This window comes from Mobula birostris, chromosome 22 (assembly GCF_030028105.1).
Source record: "Mobula birostris isolate sMobBir1 chromosome 22, sMobBir1.hap1, whole genome shotgun sequence".
Taxonomy (NCBI): Eukaryota; Metazoa; Chordata; class Chondrichthyes; order Myliobatiformes; family Myliobatidae; genus Mobula; species Mobula birostris.
This window is the reverse complement of record NC_092391.1, coordinates 51,797,354-51,819,119: the sequence shown is the minus strand read 5'-3', so window position 1 is coordinate 51,819,119 and position 21,766 is coordinate 51,797,354. Positions and strand designations below refer to the sequence as shown.

General features: G+C 43.0%; 1 protein-coding gene across 2 annotated transcripts in view; it reads left to right on the top strand.

Moving 5' to 3' along the window:
- Positions 1-21,766, top strand: part of dnah10 (dynein axonemal heavy chain 10) — a 283,837-nt gene that overhangs the window by 7,485 nt on the left and 254,586 nt on the right. The window contains exons 3-6 of one of the 2 annotated variants that reach the window (XM_072240729.1): positions 1,297-1,397; positions 9,538-9,646; positions 10,651-10,766; positions 20,557-20,779. In XM_072240729.1, the coding sequence (XP_072096830.1) occupies positions 1,297-1,397; positions 9,538-9,646; positions 10,651-10,766; positions 20,557-20,779 (549 nt within the window). The remainder of the gene's footprint in view (positions 1-1,296; positions 1,398-9,537; positions 9,647-10,650; positions 10,767-20,556; positions 20,780-21,766) is intronic. The other variant, XM_072240730.1, reaches the window with a different exon arrangement.

Sequence of the window (21,766 nt, the reverse complement as noted above, 5' to 3'; positions counted from 1 at the left end):
GTCTTCCACAGTGAAGACTGATGCAAAATACTCATTTAGTTCATCTGCCATCTCCTTGTCCTCCATTATTATTTCTCCAGCCCCATTTTCTATATCCACTCTCATCTCTTATTTTACATACTTGAAAAAGCATTTACTATCCACTTTGATCTTGTTTGTTAGCTTGCTTTCTTTTCATCTTTTCCCTCCTAATGGTTCTTTTTGTTGCTTTCTGTAGTTTTTTAAGAGTTTTCCAATCCTCTATCTTCCCCCTAGTTTTTGTTTTGTTTTATGCCCTCGCTTTTGCTTTTACTTCAGTTGTCAGCCATGGTTGTACTATTTTGCTATTTGAGTGTTCGCAATACATCTGTCCTACATCTTCCTCATTTTTCCCCCCAGTACAACATGTAACCTTGGACATTCAGCTCCCAGCTACAACCATTCTTCAGCTACAATTCAGTGATGGCTATAACATCATACCTGACAATCTGTAATAGTGCAACAAGATCATCCACCTTATTTCTTTTACTTCATGCACTGAGATATAACAGTTTGAGTGCTACATTTGCTACCCTTTTTGATTCTGCATCCCTAATGCACTGATATTCACCCTGTTGGCTGCAATTATGTCGTATCATCTGCCTGCCCTTTCTGACAGTCTGACTGCATGCCATCCATCCTATCCTGAGTTCCTTTACTCTGGTTCCCAACCCCCTGCCAAATTAGTTTAAACCCTCCCCAACAGCCCTAACAAGTCTGCCTGTGAGAATATTGGTTCCCCTCGGGTTCAGGTGTAACATGTCACTTTTGAGCAGGTCATACCTCCTCCAGAAGAGATCCCAATGATCCAAGAACCTGAAGTCCTGCTCCCTACACCAGCCTCAGCCATGCATTAATTTGCCATATCACCCTGTTTCTATGTACCCTCACCGGCGCATGTCACAGGCAGCAATCCAGAAATTACTACCCAAGAGGTCCTGCTTCTCAGCTTTCTACTTAGCTCTCTTTATTCTCTTTTCAGGACCTCTTTGCTTTTCCTTCCTATGTCATTGGTACCAATATGTACCAGACGTTTGACTGCTCTCCCTCCCTCTTGAAAATGTTGTGGACGCAATTTGAGACATCTGTACTGACTTACCTTCAGGTCTCTCACTCTCTGACATAGTATTGCAAAGCCTGTTCTTTGTTTCATGAATGAGATGATAAGAAAGTGAAGCTGCATTGGATGCATATTTCCCCATTCCTATGTGCAAAATTTGCATGCCTGCAAAAGGGGAAAGAATAACTATTTTGTCTGAACTGTCCTTGGATCTACAGGCCCCGGTAGTCGTAAACACTCAACTGTGGCTCTGGAAACTGCAGCATCCCAGGCAAGCCAGGCTGACGAAGAAGCTACAACGCCAAAACTCCCACGAACTGTATGCATCACATCATGGTTTTAGTTCACTATTGCTTAATGTTAGAAGGTTGACAGCTGCAGTCTAGATACCTTTAGACACCAAGTACAATGTGTTTGTGATCCTTTGGGCTGACCTGCACTGCACGACATTTTCCTTATAAAAACCAAATCTATGCATTGTGTACTGAAGCAGATCCTTGTGGAAGCAGCATTAATATTCAAAGTGAATTATTTTATAAAGCTTCAGTATAAACTCATTCCAAACATAAGTGAACTAGTGCAGATGATAGAGAGCTGGAAGTAAAAACAGGCAAATTTGGAAGTACGGGCAGCACCTGTGGAGTAAGAAGAGAAAGAGACTGGAGACCCTTTGTTGGGCCATGAGCTTCTCTACTCATTCTGCTTCTAATGCCAATCTTGTACAAAATGTCAATTTTAGAATTTTCAATGTGTCTTACATCAGAAATCTGGATGCTTTAGGTCCATTTACTTTACTTTTTTATTTGGAGATACAACATGGTTGGTTCCTTAAGGTTATCATACCCAGATAAACTCCCATTACCTATTAAATGCTCCCAATGGCATGTGTCTCAAATAGCCTCTGACGACCAAGTCCACCTCCTGGTCTTCATGTGTGGCTTAGTTACTAAATACTGTGGAACCGTTTCTACTGACTGGAGAAGGGGCAAAGATGGGTTACTAGTGCCTTAAAACCAGTCACTTCAGGCAGATGGAGTTCATCAGCCAGGCTTGCCATCTCATCTAGGAGAAGGGAAACTCTGATCTCAAACCTCCACTGCCTTGTGGCTATACCCACTCATGGGAAGGCTTTGGAAGTAAACCTGAGGAAAAATCTGGAGCTGGAGACCCGAAGGCAGTCCTACTTGGAGTTCAATGCTGACTGGCGACTCCTGTGATGCAGCTGGTGCCAAACTGTATTGATCTCTGCTGTTCCTTTGGATTCATCATCAGCATGGAGAGGGGGAGCTTGCTGCATGTGCAACAGGCTTGCTCTCCATATCATACTACTTTGGCTTGCAGATCATGTAGACAGCTAAGATGCAATATCTACGGTCGACCCTGATGAATGGAGGGGCTCACAGCATGGCAACAGGCATTTCTGGCCCAATGAGTCTCCCCAATTACCTTCTAACCCGTATAATTTTGGAAACGGGAGCACCCGGAGGAACCCTACACAGTCATGGGGAGAATGAACAAATTTCTTATAGACAATAATGGAATTAAACCTGGGGTGCTGGCACTGTAATAGCATTACACTTGTAAGTTTTCCCAAATAAAATGAAGTGAGGTGTTTTATGTTTCAGAAAAGCCATAGCAACTCATTTATTGAACAACAAAATCTGAACCTAAACTGCACTAAAAACACTTTATGTAATTATGTCATCACATCAGACCAGCCTCTTAAAGTGAAACCCCAACTCAGTGTTGGTGGTTGTGAATTATGTACATTTTACCCTACCCAGGACCGCCCAGAATTCACTGAAACCGGCACTGTGAGCCTATCCGGAGCTCGGATGAGCTACCCGGCTCAGGTCCTGCGTTCCAAGGGTGGAGGAACAGCAGGTACCTCCGGCTTGTCCAGAGGTGTGTTAACACGCTTGTGGTCATGTCGTGATGCCAGGGGCTCGGTAGTGGAATCCTCCAAATCTTGGTGGACCGGTTTAAGGTGATCTAACTGAAATATGTTCAGGTTTACCCCTCCTATCTATGATAAAGAGTCTTTTCTCTGTGTTCCAAAGTGTGGAACAAGCTGGTGTACGGGGGCCGAAGGGGATGTTGGCGTGCATCATGGTGGATGAGAACAAATGAGGTGGAATGTAGGTCAACAGGAACCCAAGAGTGCTGTACGCCATGATGGGAGGTAGGAAAAGGGGAAAAGGAATTGAATTTACTGAGGATGGTGGAACGTGGTTGGAAGGTTGACCAGGCAGTCATGGCATCAGGAATGAAATCACGTGGCACTCGGAATGGCTGTCTGTATACCAATTCAGCCACGGACGACTGCAGGTCCTCTTTTGGAGCTGTTCTGAGCCCCAGCAGGACCCATGGGAGATGATCGTGCCAACAGTCATCAGTCAGAGAAGACCTCAGGGCAACCTTTCAAGAGTGGTGAATTCGCTTGCATAGGCCATTGGACTGCAGGTGATACATCATGGTGTGATGTAGCCTAACGCCGAGGTTCTGGGCCATCGCATCCCAGCGGTTTGAAATGAATTGGGGACAGTGGTCAGTGGAAATATCAGATGGGATGTCAAACCGAGCAACCCAGGTGCTGATGAATGCTCAGGCCACGGCTGTGGGCATCTTTATGCTAGATGGGTGACTTCTGGCTGTAAGAGGCAATCAGCCATGGAATTATTTTTCCCCTTGATATGTTGTATATCGGCCGTGCAGATCAAGAGTCTGATATCTTGGCCATCGCGTGCATGAGGGGTTTGTAGTGAAATGGTGACCTTCTAAAAGAAAACAAAGATGGCGAACAGCCAGATAAGAGACCAAGAAGCTCATGGTCAAACGTGCTGTACTTCCTTTCGGGGGGGATGGGGCTGGCGGCTGAAGAGGTGAGTGGCTGTCACACACCTCCAACCAACTGTTCCTGCACAGCATCCACAGCATAGTCTAAAACGTCAGTAATAATGGCTATGGGTGCATTGGGGGGCAGGTGCGCCAGTAGGGTTGCGTTGGAGCTTGTTTGGTATTATCAAGTGCCCTGGTCATGTCCGCTGACCAGTCAAACACTTGATTAGGCATATTTCCTTTAAGCGCACGATACAGGGGAAGTGTAAGTTCAGCAGCTCGTGGAAAGAACTGGTGATAGAAACTTACCATGCTCGAAAATGCCTTTAGTTTTTTAGTATTGCAGGGCAGGGGGAAATCCATAATAGCGGCTACTTTTGACGGGAGGGGTTTCGCATTTTCTGTGAAGACGCGATGGCCAAGAAAGTCAGCGGTTGACACCCAACCTGGCTTCTAGCAGGGTTAATAATCAACCCGTGTTGGCCAGATGCTTGAAAGGTATGCAGACATAGGATACATGCTTAGATTTGGATGTACTGGTGACAATATGTCATCCAGATGAACAAAAAGAAGATCTAAGTCTTTTAATATAGAGTCCATCAGACATTGGAAAGTCTGTGCTGTATTTTTAGCCCAAGCAGCATGCGTAGAAACTCAAAAAGGCCAAATGGGAATGTTCTCCGAGCACACAGACACCTCATGGTAACCCCTAACTAAATTGGATGGGGAAAAAATTGAATTTTTCAGCTAAGCATGCTGAAAAGTCTTGGATGTCTTGGACCAGGTAGCGATTAGGGTGGTGACCTTGTTAAGGTGTCAGTAATTACCACACAGGTGGTGACCTCCTGACTTAGGGGCCACATGGAGAGAGGAAGTCTGGGAGCTGTTCGACTGGCATACAGTTCCAAGTCTTTCCGTATTGGCAAACTTAGCCTTTTCAGTTGCCAGCTCTTCTGGGTCCAATCTATGTGTGCGGGCATGGATTGGAAATGTGGTGCTCAACCCCATGTTTTGTGACTCGTGGAGAACTGGGGCTTGGTGATGTTTGGGAATTTGCTCAGCAGTCGAGTAGCTCACATGTGGTGGTGCATGTGCTTGAGAGAGTCATTGAGGAGAACTTACTAGGGGAGCAAGGTAATGACCCAAAGTCCTTGGCATCCACAAGCCAGTAGTTCTTAAGATTGACCAACAATTCTTGGGCATGCAAGAAATCTGCACTAAGCAGAGGTGTAGCCACTTCAGCCAGGATGAAGTCCAAAGTGTAATGTCACCATCTGAAGCAGTGTGTCACCCATCATGTCCCATAAGTCTGGATCTTGCTGCCGTTGGCGGCCTCCAGCGAGGTTTAATCGCTGTTTGCCTTTTGATCAATAGGCAATGTTGACAGCATACTCACTTGAGTGCCCATGCACACAAGAAGCATGGGCCTGAAAGAGTGTCTGTAATAAACAGTAGAAAACCCTGGCATCTGGAACCAACAATATTCACAGACCTCCGATGTGCCAATGTGCTGGCACTGCCAAAGCTGCAAGGTGGTCAGCATTTCCTAGTGTTCAAGGTAAAAACACAGGCCTGGTGTAGTCTGTTTCGCAGGTGTGGGCATCCTTATGTTGAGGGCCCCTTGCTGAGCAGGCTTGTTGATGATACGTTGCTGCCTTGCTGAGTGTAGGCTATTAGCCATCTTAGCAAGCTCCCTATAGTCCATCATGGGTACATTAGTGGGGGTTATACAAACTTGATCAAGCAGTTGCTGCATGAAAATTCCTTTAAAAATAAAACAAAGATGGTGGTTTCCCAGGAGAGACAACATATGGTTCATTAGCTCCACAGGCTTACCATTGCGGAGGCTGGGCAAGGAGAGTAATTGTTTGGCGCAGTCAGACTCTGATGGTCCACAAGTCTGTAAGAGGTGGATTTTCAGTGATCAGTATTTGTCGTGTTCTAGCTGACTCACCACTCTCACAGCCGTGGAGTTGCTGAGCAATGCTACTACATAGAAATATTTGGTTATTTCTCGCAGAGTGAACTGGGCCTCAGCTTCTACATACCAAATGACGGCATGTATTGACCAACGTGTTCAATAACTCTGGAATCGTCCTAGAGCATTGGGTCACCAACGTGAGTTTTTGCAAATAAAATGAAGTGAGGCATCTTATCTTTTTTAGAAAAGCCATAGCAAGTCATTTATTGAAACACCAAAAACTGAACTTGCAACACACTAAAAACCCTTTACGTAATTATGTCATCACATCAGACCAGTCTCTTAAAGTGAAACCCCAACTTAATATTGGTGGTTATGAATTATGTACTTTTACACCAAGTACGTTACCCTACACACTAACTGCCAAGTTGCCCCAAACTCTTAATTACTAAAATAACAAGCATTTCTATATTGATGACTTTATTTCCAGATAAACTGATCTTTACTCTTTAATCTTCATAAAAAGTGGTGGATACTGCCTCTGTGGGAGCCTGAGAAACGGTTACAGGATTGCCTTGAGTCAGTGGACTGGGCCTTGTTCAGAAACTCATCTGATGACCTGAATACACAAGGATTGTAACAGACTTTATTAAACGGCTGTAGATGAGTGTGTCCCCATTAAATCGTTCAGGGTTTACCCCAATCAGAAGGCCTAGGTGAACCATGAAATCTGTAATTAGCTGAGAGCCAGATGGGAGGCATTCAAGTCTGGAGATAAGAGTAATGCAGTGCAGAGATGTTCTCCAGTAAGCCATCTCGTAGGTGAAGTGGAGATTCCAGACTAGACCGGAATCGATGAGGGATGCTTGACAGTTGTAGCAGGGTTTGAATGCCACAACCTCCTACAAAGTTAAATCTTGCGACATAGGGGACAGCAGACCTTTGCTTCCAGATTAGCTTAATGCCTTCTGTGCTCGCTTTGACCACCAGAACAGGGAGGAACCATCGTGTGCCCTCATGTCTCCCCGATGATCCTGTGGTCTCAGTGTCTGAAGATGACACATGGGCTGCCTTCAAGAGAGTGAATCCAAAGAAATCATCCAGTCTGGATGGAGTACCTGACTGAGTACTGAAGACCTGTGCTGACCGACTGGTTGGTGTATTCATGGATATCTTCATCATCTCGTTCCTGCAGTGTTTGGTACCTACCTGCTTTGAGCAGGCTTCAATCATATTGGTGCTCAAGAAGAGCGGGGCAGCCTGTCGCAATGACAATCGCCCGGTGGCACTTACATCCACAGTGATGAAGTGTTTTGAGAGGCTGGTGTTGAAGCACATCAGCTCCTGTCTGAGTGGCAATTTAGATCCACTCCAATTTGTCTACTGATACACCAGGTCTACAGCAGATGTCATCTCGTTGGCTCTTCACACAACCTTGGAACATCTGAACAATGCAGATGCATACACCAGGATGCTCTTTTTTGATTACAGCTCAGCATTTAATACCATCATCCCTTCAAAACCAATCAGTAATCTTCAAGAACTGGGTCTCAATACCTCCGTGTGCAATTGGATCTTGGGTTTCCTCACTTGCAGACCCCAGTTAGTTTGAAATGGCAAAAACTTCTCCTCCACAATCTCCATCAGCAGAGGGGTGTGTGCTTTACAGTTATGACTGTGGCTAACTACAGCTCCAACACCATATACAAGTATGCTGATGGCACCACTGTTGTGGGCTGTATTAAAGGTGGTGATGAATCAGCATACAGGAGGGACATTGAAAACTTGGCTGAGTGGTGCGATAACAACAACCTCTCACTCAATGTCAATAAGATTGAGGAATTGATTGTAGTCTTCAGGAGAAGGAAATCAGAGATCCATGAGCCAGTACTTCTCAGAGGATCAGGGGTGGAGAGGGTAAGTTACTAAATTCTTGGGTGTCACTTTCTCAGAGGACCTGTCCTGGACCCATCATTCCAAATAAAGCACAACAGTGCCTCTGCTTCCTCAGGAGTCTGTGGAGATTTAGCATGTCATCAAAAACTTCTATAGATGTGTGGTGGAAAGTGTGCTGACTGTCTGCATTATAGCTTAGTAAGGGAACACCAATACCTTTTGAGCAGGAAATCCTGCAAAAGGTAGGGGCTTCAGCCCAGTACATCACGGGCAAAACCCTTCCAAACATTGAGCACATCCACATGAAATGTTGCCATAGAAAAGCAGCATCCATCATCAAAGGTTGTCACCACTCAGGCAATGCTATTTTCTCACTGCTGCCATCAGGTAGAAGGTACAAGAGCCTCAGAACTTGCACTACCAGGTTCAAGAACAGTTCCTACTCCTCAACCATCAGGCCCTCAACAAAAGGGGATAACTTCACTTACTCTATTTCTAGTGTTCCTACAACTGATGGTCTCACTTTATGGACTCTTTATCTTGTTATTTCATGCTTGTTATTTATTGCTATTTACTTATATTTGCATTTGTACAGTTTATTATTCATTGTTCCTGTTTATAGCTACTGTTCTATAGGTTTGTTAAGTAAGCCTGCAGGGAAAAGAATCTCTGGGTTGTATGTGGTGACATGCATGTATTCTGATGTTAAATTTTACTTTAAACTTTTTGAACTTTGGATACAACCTAGTCCATCACGGGTAAGGTCGTCTCCAGCATTGAGTACATCTACATGGAGCATTGTTGCAGGGAAGCAGCATCCATCATTGCTACCATCCAGATCATGCTCTCTCCTTGTTCCTGCCATCAGGAAGGAGGTACAGGATCCTCAGGATTCCCACTACCAAGTTCAGGAACAGTTATTACCCCTCAACCATCAGGTTCTTGAACCAGAGGGGTTAACTTCATTCAGCGTTGCTACCCCAAACACTGAACTGTTCCCACAACCTATGGACTCACTTTTAAGGACTCTTCATCGCATGTTCTTGACATTTATCGCTTTTTCATTTATTATTATTTCTTTCTTTTTGTATTTGCAGTTTGTTGTCTTTTGCACACTGGTTGATCACCCAAGTTGGTGCTGTCTCTCATTGATTCACTATGTTTATTATTCTATTATAGATTTATTGAGTATGCCCATAAGAAAGGGTTGTATATGGGGACACATGGTAATAAATTTACTTTAAACTTTAGTCAAACTTTTGAAGTTAAGATCTCTGTTAAAGCTCTTCAGCTTTGCAGGCACACGTTGTGTGTGTAGCTTGAATTTCCAGCATCTGCAGATTTTCTCCTGTTTGTGACAAGTTGTCTGGGCTGCCTATCCCCTTCATCCTGCCAAAAACTTTCAAAGCCCTCCTTGATATTCAGTATAGCAGACATTGAGGTGGAGGGACACTGGTTCGCTTTGTACACTTCTGGCTATGTCTCTGTTACCTCTGGGGTGGCTGATTTCTCCCTGAGCCCTTGTCAAAATTGCCTGAATGTTTCAGGACACAGTAAAGCAGGAGGCTGTATTTGATTGTTTTGTTGTCACCCTCAAATACAGTGCAGTCTCTGAGCCAGTTTGTTGATTTGTAGGAAGAGTTATCCAGGGTACTTTACATGTTCCTGATACAGCTGTCAGAATCATATGTAGGAGTGTATTGGTGAAACCCTCGTGCATGTAGTTTACAAAATGTCTTTCTGTGTAAACTACCTATTTTTATGCATCATTAATATTCAGATTTATGTTTATTCATTATTTCAGAAAATCATAACACAGTTAGTGGAATACCCGATGCTTCATGTTTCACTTGAGAAAATTCCTCAGGAGTTTACCAATGAGGATGCATTCTTTTTTCTCAGGAATAAAAAAGGTAGGCATCTTTATAATCTTGTTGTGTATTGAGACAGGTTTCAAGATGAACACTTTGGCACAGAAAGAATTGTTCCCCAGCATTATTAATAAGTAGTTGAATTAGCACTTTGCCACAGCACTGATAAATAATGTTACCTACCTGAAATGAAACATTGACATGTTAAGTGAATGAACAAAGTTGTGACAGGGTGAAAAGCATCAGGCAAAGTGAAATCTGAGTGTATTTTAACGGGAGCAGCTAGAAATTGAGCAATCCGTGCTCACATCACAAAATTGAGGCTTCTAGGGAAAAGCAGAAGGTGTATTGCAGCTTTACAACATGAAGAACTGTATACAGCTCAGGGTGCCTAGCAAGGACATCAAGTACATGGAAAGAGGCAGGTAGATTAATTGTATACTCTAAATTGCCCCTTGTGTGTAGATGATTGTGGGAGAATAAAATGATGGGATTAATGCAGGGTGATTGTAAAAAGGGTAGTTGATAGTGGTGAAGGGCCTGATTTATGATGTACCTGTGATAGTGCAGCCCTCTCTGAGTAGTATCAGCTTTAATTATAGGTACAGGTTTGTGGAGTCAGACTTATACCTACAATCATCTGACTCGGAGATAAAAGGCCACAGAACCCCACCCTTCATTAATCTGGAGTTACACACAAAATGCTAGAGGAACTCAACAAGTCAGGCAGCATCTATGGAGGCGAATAAACAGTCGATGTTTTGGGCGAAGACCCTTCATTGGGACTCGATGAAACAAGTCCTGATGAAGGGTCTCTGTCCAAAATGTTCATTCCTCTCCGAAGATGCTGCCTGACATGAGTTCTTCCAGCATGTTGTGTGTGTTTCAGCATCTCTTGTGGTTATTAATCTGGGAGGTTTCTATGTGAATTTTGTTTTAGTCATGGCTGCACAGAAAATTGGTCAGAATACTACATTTTGTCACATGCTGTATAGAAATGTTCTTACTGTTAAACCTACATTAATTTTATATTTTTGTATCTCTAGAGAACATTACAGAACCCAATGACATGAGAGAGACCAACTTACTCATGCCCAAAATGCTGGAGTTCGGCATGCTGAATGGACACCCTTTGTTGATGTTATATCAAATCTTAACACAGGTGAATCAAAGAAACCATTGAAGGATTGGTGGAATGTTATTAGAAATCTTCCCTATGGCCCAAATTCCAGCTCCTTAAATGCTGCTTTTTGATCCTGTTTAATAGCAATTACATAAATGTAGGTAAACATTAAAATCGATGACATAAGTCTGAGCATGACACATTTTGTAATGAAATGACCGAGTATAGCAGTTAATCAATATGATACATGGATTTAACAATTCCATTACTAAAAATACCTTTATAAGAAATTTTAGTTTCCCTTTCAATTGAAATTTCTGAAGTCCTGGGTAATGTTTTAACATACAATTTTTAATAGTCATTGGATCTTACCAAAGATTCAGAGATTCTAAATACACTTATTATCAGAGTATGCATGCAGGAGAACAACCCTGAGATTCATCTTCCCACAGATGGCCACAAAACCAAGAGCACCATGGAACCCCGTTCAAAGAAAACATCAAATATCCAATGTGCAAAAAAAAAAGAAAAAATCACGCAAACGGCAAAAAACAAGTGAATATAAAGCATCAAACTACAAAGTCATTGAAACAGTTGAGGAGTATTCAGTTTAGTTCAACTCAGTTCAACGTAGGGCTGTGTTGTTTGTTGGCTGCTGGCCACAGCCAGTCCACCCCGATCAAAATAGTAATAAAAGGAAGGAGTAACCAGAAACACATCATGTCATGAACTACAGTCCAATCCACAAACCGTATTTATTAAACCTTACCCAGGACTCAAGACTCCATATCTTTAAGTACCTTCTCTTCAGATTTTCTTGACATCCTGCAGTATATCTGAAGAGATTAAACTTTGATGTGTATTTTTTTTTCCATTTCAGCATTTAGACAAAATTTTCAACAATTGTACAGTTCTTTGTGAGAGGTTATTGAATTTCTCAGCATGTAGTTTGTGCCTCCCCAACTTGCCACCCTGTTTCTTTTTGTTTAAATTACTATTAAAATTGAGATTGAATTTTTGACTTTTTCAGGCAATAAAGTGCATCAACCAAGGAAACTCTGATAATCTGGAACATTCAGGAGTAGCAAATTTTACAAACTACTCCAACACATTTTTAGGATCATGTTTAAATGTTACATAGTATTATAAATAAAATTTGAAGTCCGCCAGTGAAATTTAAAGGGAGCACAGGAATATTGATCCTGGTCAGTTTAAAGGGGTCGTGGGAATTGGAGTACTGCTGGGTGAAGGAACATGGGAAGGTCTGGGTTTTAGGGAGAAGTTCTTCAGGCTAGGTCTTTAGTCTTTGGAACATAGGAGAATGAGGGGAGATCTTACAGAAATGTTTAAAATTATCAGGGCACAGATAAGGTGGTTGTTAACAATCTATTCTCCAGTGTAAGGGAGTCCAAAATATACATTTGCATAGATTTAGCGTGAGCTGAGAAAGATTTAAAAGGGATCTGTGGGGTAACTTTTTCATGCAGAGGGTTTGTGTACAAACTATATGGAATGAGCGGCCAGAGGAAGGGAGTGAGGCAGGTACAATAGTAGCATTTAAGAAGCATTTAAATAGGGCTTAGAGGGATATGGGTCTTTCAGGGTGGGCACCATGATCAGCATGGAGTGGTTGGGCTGAAAGATCTGTATCTGTGTTACATTGCTCCATGACTTTAACTGGTGATTCAGATGCAGAACTGTTGCTGTTTCCAAATGGTTGAATAACAAAGTTTTAATATCCTAATTTTATATACTTACCTTGGCTATTTTGTTACTTCCTGTCCAGTCTCTAAACTCAGCCCTTCTTGCTTGATATCACCTACAAAGATGTTTTTTCAATGCTCTCTGCTCCTTCTGTGAACCTACTAAACATATTTTTATATAGAAACATAGAAAACCTACAGCACAATACAGGCCCTTTGGCCCACCATGCTGTGCTGAACATATACTTATTTAGAAATTACCTAGGGTTACCCATAGCCCTCTATTTTTCTAAGCTCCATGTACCTATCCAGGAGTCTCTTAAAAGACCCTATCGTATCCACCTCCACCACCGTCGCCAGTACCCCATTCCACACACTCACCACTCCCTGCTTAAAAAAACTTATGCCTGCCATCTCTTCTGTACCTACTTCCAAGCACCTTAAAACTGTGTCCTCTGGTGTTAGCCTGGGAGAAAGCCCCTGACTATCCATACGGTCAATGCCTGTCATCTTATACACCTCTATCACGTCACCTCTCATCCTCCGCCGCTCCAAGGGGAAAAGGCCGAGTTCACTCAACCTATTCTCATAAGGCATGCTCCCCAATCCAGGCAACATCCTCGTAGATCTCCTCTGCACCCTTTCTATAGTTTCCACATCCTTCCTATAGTGAGGTGACCAGAAATGAGCACAGTACTCCCAAGTGGGATCTGACCAGGGTGCTATATAGCTGTAACATTACCTCTCGGCTCTGAAGCTCAATCCCACGGTTGATAAAGGCCAATGCACCATGCAGCAGCTTTGAGTGTCCTATGAACTTGGACTCCAAGATCCCTCTGATCACACTGCCAAGAGTTATACCATTAATACAATATTCTGCCATCATATTTAAGCTACTAAAATGAACCACCTCACACTTACCTGGGTTGAACTCCGTCTGCCACTTCTCAGCCCTGTTTTGCATCCTATCAGTGTCCCGCTGTAATCTCTGACAGCCCTCCACACTATCCACAACACCCCCAACCTTTGTGTCATCAGTAAATTTACGAACCCATCCCTCCACTTCCTCATCCAGGTCATTTATAAAAATCACAAAGAGAAGGGGTCCCATAACAGATCCTTGAGGCACACCACTGGTCACCGACCTCCATGCAGAATATGACCATTTACAACCACTCTTTGCCTTCCATGGGCAAACCAATTCTGGATCCACAAAGCAAGGTCCTCTTGGATCCCATGCCTCCTTACTTTCTCAATAAGTCTTGCATGGGGTACCTAATCAAATGCCTTGCTGATATACATTATGTCTACTGCTCTAACTTCATCAATGTGTTTAGTCACATTCTCAAAAAGTTCAATTAGGCTCATAAGGCACGACCTGCCTTTGACAAGGCCATGCTGACTATTCCTAATCATATTATGCCTGTCCAAATGTTCATAAGTCTTGCCTCTCAGGTTCTTTTCCATCAGCTTACCAACCACTGAAGTATGACTCACTGCTCTATAATTTCCTGGGCTATCTCTACTCTCTTTCTTGAATAACGGAACAATATCTGCAACCCTCCAATCCTCTGGAACCTGTCATCTTTGATGCAAAGATCATTGCCAGAGGCTCAGCAATCTCCTCCCTCACCTCCTACAGTAGCCTGGGGTACATCTCGTCCAGTCCCGGTGACTTATCCAACTTGATGCTTTCCAAAAGTTCCAGCACATCCTCTTTCTTAACATCTATATGCTCAAGCTTTTCAGTCCGCTGTAAGTCATCCCTACAATCGCCAAGTTCCTTTTCTGTAGTGAATATTGAAGCAAAGTATTCGTTACGTACCTCTGCTGTCTCCTCCAGTTCCAGATACACTTTTCCACTGTCACTTTTCCACCGTCACACTCTCACGTCTTATCCTCTTGCTCTTCACATACTTGTAGAATGCCTTGGGGTTTTCCTGCTCGCTAAGTCCTTTTCGTGGCCCCTCCTGCCTCTCCTGAAAAGAGGATGCTGTCCAAGTTGTATGCCATCTTGGACAATGTCTCCCATCCACTACATAATGTACTGGTTGGGCACAGGAGTGCATTCAGCCAGAGACTCATTCCACCGAGATGCAACACAGAGCATCATAGGAAGTCATTCTTGCCTGTGGCCATCAAACTTTACAACTCCTCCCTTGGAGGGTCAGATACCCTGAGCCAATAGGCTGGTCCTGGACTTATTTTCCTGGCATAATTTACATATTACTATTTAACTATTTATGGTGTTATTACTATTTATTATTTATGGTGCAACTGTAACGAAAACCAATTTCCCCCGGGATCAATAAAGTATGACCATGACTATGACTATGACTATGTCCTAATTTCTTTCTTAAGCTCCTTCCTGCTAGCCGTATAATCTTCTTGATCTCTATCATTACCTAGATTTTTGAACATTTCGTAAGCTTTTCTTTTCTTCTTGACTAGATTTTCAACAGCCTTTGTACACCACAGTTCCTGTACCCTACCATCCTTTCCTTGTTTCATTGAAACATACTTATGCAGAATGCAATGCAAATATCCCCTGAGCATTTGCCACATTTCTGCAGTACGTTTCTCTGAGAACATCTGTTTCCAATTTATGCTTCCAAGTTCCTGCCTGCTAGCCTCATATTTTCTCTTACTCCAATTAAACGCTTTCCTAACTTGTCTATTCCTATCCCTTTCCAATGCTCTGGTAAAGGAGATAGAATTGAGATCACTATCTCCAAAATGCTCTCCCATTGAGAGACCTGACACCTGACCAGGTTCATTTCCCAATATCAGAGATTAAGTACAGCCTCTCCTCTTGTAGGCTTTTCTACATATTGTGTCAGGAAATCTTCCTGAACACAGCTAATAGACTCTACCCCATCTAAACCCCTTGCTTTAGAGAGATGCCAATCAATATTTGGGAAATTAAAATCTCCCACCATGACAACTCTGTTATTATTACACTTTTCCAGAATCTGCTTCCCTATCTGCTGCTCAATGTCCCTGTTACTATTGGGTGGTCTATAAAGAAAACAAACACCCAGTAGAGTTATTGACCCCTTCCTGTTTCTGACTTCTACCCACAGAGACTCAGTAGACAATCCCTCCATGACTTCCTCCTTTTCTGCAGCCGTGACCCTATCGCTATCACTATACCGACCAAGTATAAACACAAGACATTCTGCAGATGCTGGAAGTCCAAAGCAACACACACAAGATGCTGGATGAACTCAGCAGGTCAGGCAGCATCTATGGAAATGGATAATCAGTGGATGTTTCGGGCCAAGACCTTTCAGCAGCACACCAAATGTAGTACTTTGCCTCTAACCCCACTCTCTGCTGTCTATCTTTCCATTCTAGCTAAAGATCTGGAGGGTGGATTCAACCAGCTCATGGCCTCTTCAAGTCTGTCTTGGGCCCATGGACTTAATAACATTTGTGATGCCCTTCCAACTCAGACACACAATTGTGTTCCAGACTGCTTGGGTTGGGCAGACAGAGTCCTAACTAGTTTCCAGCATATTATCCAGGCATACCTGTGTTCCATGTGCTCCCATGGAAATTATCTCAAGTCTTTTGAAAGGTCTCAGAGGCTTACCAGAACCAGAATCAGAATCAGGTTTAATATCACAGGCATACATCATGAAATTTGTTAACTTAGTGGCAGCACTATAATCCAATACATGATAATATAGAGAAAAAGTAAATCAATTTCAGTAAATATATTTAAATAGTGTAAAGGCAGGAATAACATAAAAAGTAGTGAGTAGTGTTCATGGGTTTAATATCCATTTAGATGGTAGAGGGGAAGAAACTGTTCCAGCTGAGCGTGTTCCTTCAGGCTTCTGTATCTCCTTCCTGACAGTAACAATGAGAAGAGGGCATGTCCTGGGTGATGGGAGTCCTTAATAACGGACTATAAGACATGGAATCATTCAGCCCACCAAGTCTGCTCCACCATTCCATTAGGGCTGACCCTGGATCCCACTCAACTCCGTACACCTGGCTTTTCACCATATCCTTTGATGCCCTGACCAATCAGGAAACTATCAACTTCCACTTTAAATATCCCCATGGACTTGGCCTCCACCACAGTCTGTGGCAGAGCATTCCACAGATTCACTACTCTCTGGCTAAAGAAGTTCCACCTTACCTTAGTTCTAGAAAGTTGTCGCCTCAATTTTGAGGCTGTGCCCTCTAGTTCTGGATACCCTCACCATAGGAAACATCGACTCCACATCCACCCTATCTAGTCCTTCCAACATTCAGTAGGTTTCAATGAGATCCCCCTACATTCTTCTAAATTCCAGTGAGTACAGCCCCAAAGTTGTCAAAGCTCCTCATATGTTAACTCCTTCATTCCCTGAATGACCCTTGTGAACCTCCTTTGGACTCTCTGCATTGACAGCACATCCTTTCTGAGAAATGGGGCCCAAAACTGTTAGCAATACTCCAAGTGTGGTCTGACTAGTCTCTTATAAAGACTCAGCATTATCTCTTTGCTTTTATATTCTATTCCCCTGGAAATAAATGCCAACATTGCATATGCCGCCTTTGCCACAGACTCAACCTGTAAATTAACCTGGGAGTCTTGCACGCGGGCTCCTAGGTCCCTCTGCACTTCTGATGTTTGAACCTTCTCCACATTTAGATAATAGTCCACATTATTATTCCTTTTACCAAAATGCATTATCATACATTTTCCAACACTCTACTCCATCTGCCACATTTTTGCCCATTCTTCCAATTTATCTAAGTCCTGCTGCAATTACATTGCTTCCTCAGCACTACCTACCCCTCCACCTATCTTCATATCATCTGCAGATTTTGCCACAAAGCCATCAATTCCATTATCTAAAACATTGTCAAACGATGTGAAAAGTAGCGGTCCCAATACTGACCCCTGAGGAACACCACTAGTTACTGGCAGCCAACCAAAAAAGGCCCCTTTTATTCCCACTCACTGCCTCCTGCCTGTCAGCCATTCCTCTATCCATGCCAGCATCTTTCCTGTAATGCCACAGGATTTTATCTTGTTAAGCAGCCTCATGTGTGGCACCTTATCAAATGCCTTCTGAAAATCCAAGTAAATAACATCCACTGTCTCTCCTTTGTCCACCCTGCTTGCTACTTCCTTGAAGAACTCTAACAGATTTTTCAGACAAGATTTCTCTTAACAGAAGCCGTGCTGACTTTGACATATTTTATAATTAGAACGTTGCCTTTCTGAGGCATGCTCCTTAAAGATATCTTTGATTCTATGAATGCTAAGACCTAAGATGGAGCTGACTAATTTTACAACTTTCTGTAGCTTCTTTTGATCCTGTGCAGTAGCCCCCTTCCCTCCCTCCCCGACACCAGACAGTGATAATGAGAAGAGGGCAGCCCTGAGTAATGGTGTCCTTAATAATGGATGTTGGCTTTCTGAGGCATGGCTCCTTGAAGATGTCTTGGATACTATGGGGGCTAATACCCAAGGTAGACCTGACTAATTTTACAACTTCCTGTAGCTTCTTTTGATCCTGTGCAATAGCCCCCTTCCCTCCCCCCACCCCATACCAGACAGTGATACAGCCTGTCAGAATGCTCTCCACAGCACATCTGTCGAAGTTTTCAAGTGTTTTCAGTGATAAACCAAATCTCATCAAACTCCTAACGAACTATAGGTACTGTCTTGCCTTATAGTTGCATCGATATGTTGGGACCAGGTAAGATCATCAGAGATCTTGACACCCAGGAACTTGAAATTTCTCCCTCTCTCCACTTCTGATCCCTCTGAAGATTGGTTTGTGTTCCCTTTTCTTACCCTTCTGAAGTCCATAATCAGCTCTTTGGTCTTACTGACATTGAGTGCACTGTTGTTGCTGCAACGCCACTTAACTAGTTGGTACATATCGCACCTGTACTCCCTCTCACTCCATCTGAAATTCTACCAACTCACTTAGTCATTCATAACTACGTTGCCTGACGCAAAGGCATCTCTTGGACTAATTAGTACTTTTCACCTGGTGGCTCTGTTTTTCCAGCTGATACACTCCACTTATCATTACATCTGACAGTCTGCCACCATTCCCATACATTGGGGCTTGGCCTGTTGAAGTAGTGGCTCTGATATGATACTGTATTTGGAGCCATGGTGCTATGTGCAATAGAATAGTCTTTCCTCTCTGATCTCTTGTTGTTAATTAAGGCGCAAGGGATCTGATGTGTTGGTAAACTGGATCCAAAATTGGCCAGCTGATAGAGACAGCAGGTAGTGGTTTCCTGACTGGAAATTTGTAACGTTTGTCACAGGGATTGGTGCTGGAACTTTAGTTGTTTGTGTATATAAATGATTTGGATGAGAATTTAGAAGTCATAGATGATAAAGAAGCAGTCTTAAGGATACAGTGGGACATTGATCAGTTGGAAAGTTGGGTGGAGCAGAGGCAGATCCAAATATGAGCAAATCTGCAGACACAAAATGCTGCAGCACACACAAAAATCTGTAGGAACTCAACAGGCCAGGCAGCATCTATGGAAAAGTAAACAGTCGACATTTTGGGCTAAGACCCTTCATTAGTACTGGGAAGGAAGTGAAGGGCAGGAAGAAGCTATCTAGACTGTACCTCTTCCCTCCCTGTCAGTTTCTCCACCTTTGTCACACCTGCTCTCAGGATGAGGCTTTTAATTCCAGACAACTGAGATGTCCTCTTTCTTCAAAGAAAAGGGCTTTCCTTCTTCCACCTTCAACACTGCCCTCACCCGCATCTCTTCCATTTTGCACACATCTGCCATCATCCCATCCTCCTATCACCACACCTACCAGCCATTAGCCTCCATACCCAGCACATAATTCTCCATAACTTAAGCCATCTCCAACAGGATCCCACCACCAAGCACACCTTTCCACTCCCCCCCCCGCCACTTTCCACTTTCTGCAGGGATTACTGCCTATGAGACTCCCTTGTTCACCCATCCCTCCCCACTGATATCCTTCCTAGTACTTGCTTGCATGGAACAAGTGCCACACCTGCCCCTACATCTCCTCCCTCTCTACCATTCAGGACCACAACAGTCCCTCCAGGTGAGATGACACTTCACCAGCGAGTCTGTTGGGGTCATATACTGTATCCCGTACTCCTGGTGCGGCCTCCTGTGTATCCTGATGTGGATTGGGAGACCGCTTTGTCGAGCTCCTTTGCTTCATCTGTCACAAAAAACAGATTTCCTGGTAGTCACCTATATTAATTCTAGATTCCCATTCAGTCCATGGCTTCCTTTACTGCCACGATGAGGCCACACTCAGGTTGGAAGAGCAGCACCGTATATTCCTTCCAGGTAGCCTCTAGCCTGATGGCATGAACATTGATTTCTCTAACTCCCCCAACCCCCTTCACCATTCCCCATTCCTGTTTCCCCCCCTCACCTTATCTCTTTACCTACCCATCACCTCCCTCTGGTGCTTCTCCCCTTTCCCTTTCTTCAATGGCCTTCTGTCCTCTCCTATCAGATTCTCTCTTCTCCAATCTCTTTCACCACTTGACTTTCCAGCTGTTTACTTCACCCCCGTCCCTTCTTCCGGTTTCACCTATCACCTACCACCTTGTACTACTTCTTCCTCTCCCCCCACCTTCTTTCTTGTCTTCTCCTCTTCCTCTCAAGTCCTGGTGAAGGAATTCAGCCCAAACTGTTCACTGTTTACTCTTTTCCATAGATGTTTCCTGGCCCATTGAGTACCTCCAGCTTTTTGTGTGTGTTTCAGAGGCAGATTCAATTTAATCCAGATAAATGTGAAGAAATGTGTATTGGAGGGTAAATTCTGGAATGACATGTGCAGTAAATGGCAGGGATCTTAAGACTGTTGATATATCTTTTAATCAACATTAATACTGTCGGACTTAGTGAGTTTTGTTGTAATTTTCTGTTTTTATTATTGGAAAGTTGCTTGTGAATTTGCTAGTTGTTAGTTCATAGATTTTTATTTTATCTTGACTAGTAAATGGAGCTGTTGATTGTTTAGTTGATATTTTTGCTAACTAGCAATACTTTAGTTCAATGCATGCATGAAACTGTTGAAGCAAGCATTCTAAGGTGTGACATTTGTCAAATCTGAGATAATCTCAATGTTGCATTTTCTATTTTTGCAGCTCTTTATGCCACTTCTGGCTCATCACCACAGTAGGGCTGTTGATCCGAGGCAAGGCTCATCCCGTTTCTTGAGTACCGCAATGCTTCAGTATGAGAAAATGAGTGTTCCAGACATGAAAGCAGGAGGCGACTCACCAAATATTCAGTTCGTCAGAGATGAGTTCTTAATAACTCTACTAAAGTTTGCAAATCAAGTTCAAAGAACCATTCAACAAGTTGAGGGTCAGTATAATTGAACACTAACCTGCTTCTGTATTTGGACACACAACATGAACCTTGGGGCTGTAGTTATACTCATGGAATTAAAAATAGTATTCTTTGGTTAGAGTAGAAAATATTACTGCCAAATTAAGCCTGTCAAATTGTACTCTGGAAAGGGAAAGAGTAATTTATAGGAACACTGTTCTTCATCTCCTTGCCTCTCACTGGAGTTTGACTTTGGTATTAATACTAAGAATGCTTGTTTTTATTTGTTGAGGCATTCAGTTCAAAAGTCAAGAAGTTATGTTGCAACTTTATAAAGCTCTGGTTAGGCCACATCTGGAGTATTGCTTACAGTTCTGGTTGCTCCACTTTAAGAAGGATGTTGGGGCTTTGGTGAGGGTGCAGAAGAGGCTTACCAGGATGCTGCCTGGTTTTAGAGAGAATGTACTACCATGAGAGTCTGGATGAATTTGGGTTGTTTCCTCTGGAGTACCAGAGGCTGAGGCTCCCATCATAGATTTTACAAGATTATGAGAGGCGTAGATAGAGTGGACAGGGAGTATCTGTTTATCAGGGTAGAAATGTCGAATACCAGAGGGCATGCATTGAAGGTGGGAGAGGGTAGGTTCAAATGGGATATGAGGGGTAAGTTTTTACTCAGAGAGTGGTGGATGCTTAGTATGGTGGTGGATGAAATACACTGGAGGCTTTTAAGAGGTGTTTGAATAGGCATATGAATATGAGGAAGATGGAGGGATACGGACATTATGTAGGTAGGAGGGATTAGTGTTGGGTGCTTTTGATTTACTTTTTAGCTGGTTCAGCACCACATTGTGGGTCAAATGGCCTGTTCCTGTGTTGTACTGTTCTGTGTTCTTTAAGGAGAAGGGAACCATTATTTAGATTGTATGTTATATATGCTCAAGGTACAATTAATGTTCTTACCACTGTTACAAATTACCTCATCTATTGTAATTTGAAATGACTTGAACTACTATCAACATA